The sequence below is a fragment of the Leptodactylus fuscus genome, chromosome 2 (assembly GCF_031893055.1).
Source record: "Leptodactylus fuscus isolate aLepFus1 chromosome 2, aLepFus1.hap2, whole genome shotgun sequence".
In the NCBI taxonomy this organism is placed as follows: Eukaryota; Metazoa; Chordata; class Amphibia; order Anura; family Leptodactylidae; genus Leptodactylus; species Leptodactylus fuscus.
In genome coordinates, this window is record NC_134266.1 from 215693633 (window position 1) to 215701528 (window position 7896).

A 7896-nucleotide genomic window follows, 5' to 3' on the forward strand; every position below is an offset into this window, starting at 1 on the left:
CACAAGGGGTTAAAGGAAAAATTGCACCCCAAATTTTGTTACACAATTTCTCCCGAACACGACAATACCCCGTATGTGCTGGTACCCTAATGTACGGGCACACGGTCGCTCTCAAAACGGATGGAGCGCTAATTGGATTTTGTAGGCCAGGTTTTGCTAGAATACTTTTCAGGCACCATGTACCGTTTGCAGAGCCCCCAAGGTGCCAAAACAGGGGAAACCCCCAAAATGTCACCCCATTTTGGAAACTAGACCCCTCAAGGAATTTATCAAGGGGTATAGTGAGCCCTTTGACCCTACAGGAGTGTAGCAGAATTGGCCCAACAAAAGGAAAAGTAACATTTTTTGCTATAAAATGTTGCTTTAACCCCAAATTTTGCATTTCCACAAGGGGTTAAAAGAGAAAATGCACCCCACAAATTGTCAAGCATTTTCTCCCAACTACAGAAATGCCCCACATGTGTATGTAAAGTGATGTATGGTCACACAGTGGGAGAGAACAATAGTTGGAGGGTAGATTTGGCTGCAATTGGTTTTAGTTACCATGTCACATTTGCAGAGGCCTTGAAGTGCCAAAACAGTGAAAGCCCCCCAAAATGTGACCCCATTTTGGAAACTAGACCCCTCAGGAAAATTATCAAGCAGCATAGTTAACACTTGGACCCTATAGGAGTTTCACAAAATAATTAACTATTGGGATGTGAAAATGAAAAATTTCCTTTTTTACAATAAAATGTTGCTTTAACCCCAAATTTTGCATTTCCACAAGGGGTTAAAAGAGAAAATGCACCCCACAAATTGTCAAGCATTTTCTCCCAACTACAGAAATTCCCCACATGTGTATGTAAAGTGATGTATGGTCACACAGTGGGAGAGAACAATAGTTGGAGGGTAGATTTGGCTGCAATTGGTTTTAGTTACCATGTCACATTTGCAGAGGCCTTGAAGTGCCAAAACAGTGAAAGCCCCCAAAAATGTGACCCCATTTTGGAAACTAGACCCCTTGACTTCAGTGACGTCAGTGTTAAATTGCACCCAAGTATAGCAAACATTTGGATGTAGCTTGTATGGCAATAATTTATTTTGCAGAAATTACTGCATAACCGGATGAAAGTAATTGTGTGCAGAATACGTGATGGTATAAGGAGGCGATATTCCATGGAAAATAAATTCTAAAATTAATATTCCATGGAAGTGTGGTACAATCTAAAGCACTCCTTCATGCACAAGCCAGGTTTATCAGGGCAGGTGTCACACTGATAAGTGGTGTCTCTCCTTATTCCTCTTTTGTAACACACTCTGCATCTTTTTTGGTTTTTCCCTTTTTTAGCAGTTTGGGGGACTTCGCCGGGAAAATGTTGCCCTGGTACTATACGGGAACCTTGAGTTTCAGAAGTACTGGGGCCTGGCATTTCTAGGTCCCCAAATATCAGGGTCTTGATAATTGTCTCCTGAAACTCAAGGAAAGTTCCTGTGTGGCCTGCACATCGTGATAGCACGTAAGAGTTATACAATGCCATCTGAACCATGTGCACGACCAGCTTTTTGTACCACACTCTTGTTTTTCGCATGGCACTGTAGGGCTTTAGGACTTGATCAGATAGATCAACCCCTCCCATGTACCTATTGTATGCCAGGATGCAGTCTGGCTTGGAGACAGTGGTACTGGTGCCACGCACAGGGACAGAGGTGCTGCCGCTGCCATGAATTGTGGTCAGTACAAAAACATCCCTCTTGTCCTTATACTTGACCAGCAGCATATTTTCATTGCAGACGGCACTACTCTCACCCTTTCTGAGGGGCTGCGCAATATGTGCCCTAGGGAGGCCTCTTTGATTTCTGCGCACAGTCCCACAAGCTGCAGTTCCTCTGGAACTCAGGGACCTAAAGAGTGGGATGCTGGTGTAAAAGTTATCCACATAAAGGTGATAACCCTTGTCCAGCAGTGGGTGCAGCAAATCCCACACTATTTTCCCACTAACTCCTAGGATTGGGGGGCAGTCTGGGGGCTCAATCCTTGTGTCCCTTCCTTCATACACCCTAAATTTATAAGTGTATCCTGAACTGCTCTCACATAGCTTATACATTTTAATGCCATACCGTGCCCGCTTACTGGGCAAGTATTGGCGGAATTTTAGCCTCCCTTTGAAACTGATCAGAGACTCATCAATTGCAATGTTCTGATCAGGGATGTAGGACTCTGCAAATTTGGTACTAAAGTGTTCAATAACTGGCCTAACTTTGTATAAGCGGTCAAAATTTGGGGCATCTTGGGGCGGGCACTGGGAATTATCATTGTAATGAAGGAACTTTAGGATACTTTCAAACCGCTTCCTGGTCATAGCCATTCGATAGATTGGAGTGTTGTGCAAGACATCTGTACTCCAATACTGACGAATTTTAGGTTTTTTCACTATGCCCATATGCAGAATAAGATGAGGAGGAGGAGGAGGAAGAAGAGGAAAAATAAAGGAATGGGGCATTTTCCTCTTCTCCCTCGCTGGCGGTATCAGTGTCAGAGGCCAGTATGGCGTACGCCTCTTCTACTGAAAACCTTCTTTGGGATGATTGGGACTGTTGGGACATTTTTGTGTGTGTGTGGTGTTTTACTTGAGTATATAAAACTTTATTTCTTGAAATTTTATTGAAAATTCAAAGTGTGGGGTGTGTGTTGTGCTTTAACACGTGTATTTGATGTAAAAAAAAAAAAAAAAACCTGCAAAAAAAGTACAGATGTGATCACTAACGTTTATTTGTTACTGATCACTGCGCTGAGTAGCACAAAGGAAAAAAAAAAAGATTCTTTTCTTCTAACTAAAATTGAATTAACTAGAAAAAAGTGCGCAAAAAGTACAGATGTGATCAGTAACGTTTATTTGTTACTGATCACTGCGTTGAGTTTAGCACAATGGAAAAAAAAAGATTCTTTTCTTCTAACTAAAATTGAACTAATAAAATATAAAATAGACGGAGCAGTCTATATATATTTTATTACTAAGTCTAACTAGAAAAAAAGTGCGCAAAACAGTACAGATGTGATCAGTAACGTTTATTTGTTACTGATCACTGCGTTGAGTTTAGCACAACGGAAAAAAAAAAGATTCTTTTCTTCTAACTAAAATTGAACTAATAAAATATAAAATAGACGGAGCAGTCTATATATATTTTATTACTAAGTCTAACTAGAAAAAAAGTGCGCAAAACAGTACAGATGTGATCAGTAACGTTTATTTGTTACTGATCACTGCGTTGAGTTTAGCACAACGGAAAAAAAAAAGATTCTTTTCTTCTAACTAAAATTGAACTAATAAAATATAAAATAGACGGAGCAGTCTATATATATTTTATTACTAAGTCTAACTAGAAAAAAAGTGCGCAAAACAGTACAGATGTGATCAGTAACGTTTATTTGTTACTGATCACTGCGTTGAGTTTAGCACAACGGAAAAAAAAAAGATTCTTTTCTTCTAACTAAAATTGAACTAATAAAATATAAAATAGACGGAGCAGTCTATATATATTTTATTACTAAATCTAACTAGAAAAAAAGTGCGCAAAACAGTACAGATGTGATCAGTAACGTTTATTTGTTACTGATCACTGCGCTTTAGAAAAAAACTGAGTTTAGAAAAAAATTCTTCTCCTAGCTAAAATTGAACTGCAATAATACAGATAGAAGTGTGTGTATATATATATATATATATATATATATATATATATATATACACACACACTATATCTTTATTGCAGAAACTAACTAAAAAAAAAAACTCCAAGAAGGGCTTTCCAAAAAAAGTTCTGCTGGTAAAGTGTTAATTTTACCAGCAGTCAGGAAGAAGGGGGAGGGAGGCTCTGTTCTGCACCCACTGGCTAGGTGCAGATTGCAGAACTTTTTAGGAGCTGATGCAGCCAGACGTGAGATCAGAGGTTGGTGGAGAGGGGGGATGGGAAGGGGATGGGAATGGGGATGGGAATGGGGATGGGAGGGTGGAGTGGCTGGTGGAGTGGCTGGGGGGAGATTTTTAGGAATGACAGGAGAGGGTGGCTGGCAGCAGCAGCGACGGAGCTCTGATCAGATCAAATATGTCACTGAAGACACGCAGCAGCAGCGGTAACGCACAGAAGGCTCACAGGGCAGCACGGTGGTCTACTCTGCTCGCAAGTCCCAGGGGAACTGACATGGGAAGCAAAGTGACCCCCGGTTAACACTGTCCTGCAAGCCTGCAATTGGTTGATCGGCCGTGACACGTGCCGATCAACCAATTGCAACATCTGGAGGGTTGGCCCCCAAACACTCGACAGGGATTGGTGGTATGTATACCTCCAATCCCTGTCACTTTTACTGACATCTGCCGGCGCAGATCCAATGATCTGTGCCGGAAAGCTGCCGGAAAGCTGAAATTTACCGATCTGAATAGATCGGTCATTTTCAGCAATCTAAGTGGCAGGGAGGGGGTTAAACCTCCCGATTCACGTGGAGAAGGTTGTCTGCTGTCATGGACAGCAGCAACCTTCTTACAGTTAGCGTCTCTTGAGACGCGGAGACTATTTATAACCATGACGTACTATTACCTCATGGGTCGCTAAGTACCAAGCTCCCATGAAGTAATAGTACGTCAAAGGTCGCTAAGGGGTTAATATAACTTTTACGGTTGGGCTCTATCAGCATGATTTTGCTGATAGAGCCCCTTAACTCCTCGCCTGCCGAGCGCTTCCAATAGAAGCGGCTGGCACGCGGGGGGTTAAGCGGCCGCTGGCAAAGTCTGCTTGCCGCCCCTTTCAATAACATATAATGCGCACCGGACTGCGCCTTATAGTCCGGTGCGCCTTATATATGAACCGAGACGGACTATAAGGCGCTCATGGGCAATGCGCCTTATAGTCCAGTGCGCCTTATAGTCCGTAAAATACGGTACATATAAGGCTATTTATAAGTGCCACAGTTTGTCCATTAGTGGTAATATCTGCAAAAAAGAAAGTAGCAGAAGAGCAACAAACCAACCTCCATGTTGGCGTAGCCATGAAACGAGCCCTTCCATACAATGCTATGGTAACTGTTCAAAGAACATGTCTTTGCGTATGGGGCATAATAGACATATCCCGAGGTATTAAAGCTCTGAAATGGTAGTCCAATAGAAATGGTCAGCCATGGGTTAGTTGCAGAGGACTGAAGGTGAACATTTGTGCTCTCCATTGTGCTGTCTATCTACTGTAGATGTTCTGCCAGAAGGGAAGCAAGGGTCTATGGTAGTTTTGGACAAAGGTCCGGAGATGGATTGGTTTTAGCAATAATGTAGTGTTGTCACATGTAAGTAATCCCAGAAATATGGCAATGGCACAGTATATGACATTTAGAAACTGTTGGATCAGACACATAGAATGTAAGTCAAGACCTATGTATTTACATCAATATTCTGTGACTGAAGGCTTCGTGTCTCCATTATTTTGGCATGTTTGGCTATTAAAGTCCCCAAGGATTTTGGTCTTTAAAGTAGTTTTAAAGTTAAAATTTTGGACACTAGAGGAGCAGGAACAGTGACTTGTGTGATCAGATGGACAGGGGGGGTCAGGGATTTGGAATGTAGTGAAGGGATAGTAGACGATATGGTGAACATATGTGTCATTTGCTTATACAGCCTTGTACAGTGGCTCATATATTCTACTTTCTTGTCCCTTTTGCTTTGTGTGTCTGCATTCCAGCCATGTGTCCGGTTTTTTAATGTCGCCCATCTTTCTGTTTTTCATTGCTGTCTATGTTTCAGACAGGCTGGGACACATCAGAGAGCGAGCTCAGTGAAGGAGAACTGGAGAAGAGGCGACGGTGTTTACTCCAGCAGCTGGATGATGATCAGTAGATAGATTTGGCTGTCTCACATTGGAGTGCTGTTGTGGTCTTACATTTCACCTATTGGAGCTGACAGGTTTGGTCCTATATAAGTGTGCACTATTTGGAGGTCTTGTATAAAAGATAGTTCAGACTATAAACAGTGCGCTTGCCCTTGGCCACCAATCAAAGAGGTTTTTATTTAATTTGTGACATCAGAAGTTTGATTGGTTGCATCACTGTTCATCATTTGTACTAGGTTTTAGACATAATTCCCAATGTGCAATGGGGTTTTCCAGGATTAGAAAAACATGGCAGCTCTTACAGAAACAGTGCCACGCTTGTCTGTGTGGCTGTGTTTGGTATTGCAGATTAGTCCTATTCAGTTTAAACTTTTGACATCACCAATCTGGCTGTTTACATCACCGCAGCATATACAGTGGCCACTGCTTCACCATTATAGAGATCACCTGAAGTGACAGGGAGCTGATATGATCAGTCACAAAGTAAGCTGAACACAGTGCTCAAAGTCAGGAGGTTGCCTTGCAAATCAGCGATATCTTGATGATTTTATGGTCTACCAGTAGTCTAATGGAGGAGAGGAGCAATCTCCTCTATATAGATCATGGACAGTAATGATTTAACAATAATCTGGGGAGGACACATTATAACAGCTTACTACAAACACTGGGTGGGGACAAAGCATAAAATTTAACAAAAATAAATTGTAAAAGATGAAAATTACGGAAAATTTTTTTGTCAGGGACTGTTATATATAATGTTGATGCACATAATGTCTTTATCACAGAATCCACTTATATCAAATCCAAACTACCTATGGCTAGTTTCTATCTCCACAGCCACTCTCCTGCTCTTACACCTACTATAAAGATGGATGTACATCGGTGCATTGCGCCAGTTTACAGATCACCGCCTAAAGGCAGTAGTTGTGTGGTGTTTGTATTCAGGTGTTATAGAGATGAGGTAAGTGGGGGAAAGTGCACATATCTGGTATAATACAAGGTAGAGGCCGGAGATTATTTTAGGACATAAATCTGTCTGGTTAACCTATTCATGTAACATTACAAAATGAAACAAGCCGGCACTTTGGATGTTTACCCCTATTTTTTTTTTAAGATAAAACTTAAAAAAAAATTAAACAGTAAAGCACCATGTGTGCCCCAAAAAATAAAAATTATTTTTTTATATTCACCCTTAGTATGTAACATACCAAAAAATCTGCTTTGGGGATGAACGGCAATACCAGACACAGCCCATACGGACAGGTAACACTGTATCTGGAGGAAAAATCTCTCTAATTCCAACCAAACTAAACCTGTTCTGCAAAACATCAGCAAGTGTGCGGCTTTTACACAACTAGTCATTGTCACTGTACAGTCCCCATGAGGTTCAGGCTGTCAATATGTTGTATAGTGGAAATTGTTTATTAAAAAAGAAAGAAATCCTACCTTCTTTGCAGTGTTTTTGTGGCGTGCAACAATATGTTATATTCTCCACCTTTTCATCTGTGTGCAAAGTTGATGCATTGTGTAGTAAAGCAGAAAATGATATTATTCTTGAGAGAATAGAGTAGTTATTTCCATGCCAGACACTGAGCAGCGGCGATTGTCGTCCACCACACCAATATACAGTGCCGCAGCTTAGTTGTGGCACCGTATACTGTTCCTGCCCAGGGGTCCTCAGCTGACTGTGACCATTGCTAGATACTTCAGTAACAAGTCCAGGAACAGCCACATGTTCCAATCCCGCAGTATCACACAAATGCTGATAATATACCTTTCCCCCTACGCCCAACAGCAGCACAACTGGGGTATTCCTGCCCCTAATGAGCTGTTAGGACAGGTGGAATTTTTAATTACCTAACAGCTTTTGACCCCTATAAAAGGCCGGAAGACATGCTCCTCCCTTGTGTTTTTTTCTGTCCTGTGAGACAGGACAGGTGGTCAGGGGGGGAGCAGGTGTTCTGACCTCCTATAGGGGTCCACTACTCTCCCCCATCCGTACCTGACAGCGGAAGATCTTTTTCTTGGACATCCTCTTCTTTTTTCAGC

At 41.7% G+C, this 7896-nt stretch overlaps 1 protein-coding gene across 2 annotated transcripts in view; it reads left to right on the forward strand.

Annotated features, from left to right (window-relative positions):
* Positions 1 to 7291, forward strand: part of PRPF40B (pre-mRNA processing factor 40B) — a 55230-nt gene extending 47939 nt beyond the window's left edge. Inside the window, exon 27 of one of the 2 annotated variants that reach the window (XM_075265516.1) lies at positions 5763 to 7291. In XM_075265516.1, the coding sequence (XP_075121617.1) occupies positions 5763 to 5855 (93 nt within the window). In that variant the 3' untranslated portion in view covers positions 5856 to 7291. The remainder of the gene's footprint in view (positions 1 to 5762) is intronic. The other variant, XM_075265518.1, reaches the window with a different exon arrangement.
* The last annotated feature ends 605 nt before the right edge of the window (positions 7292 to 7896 follow it).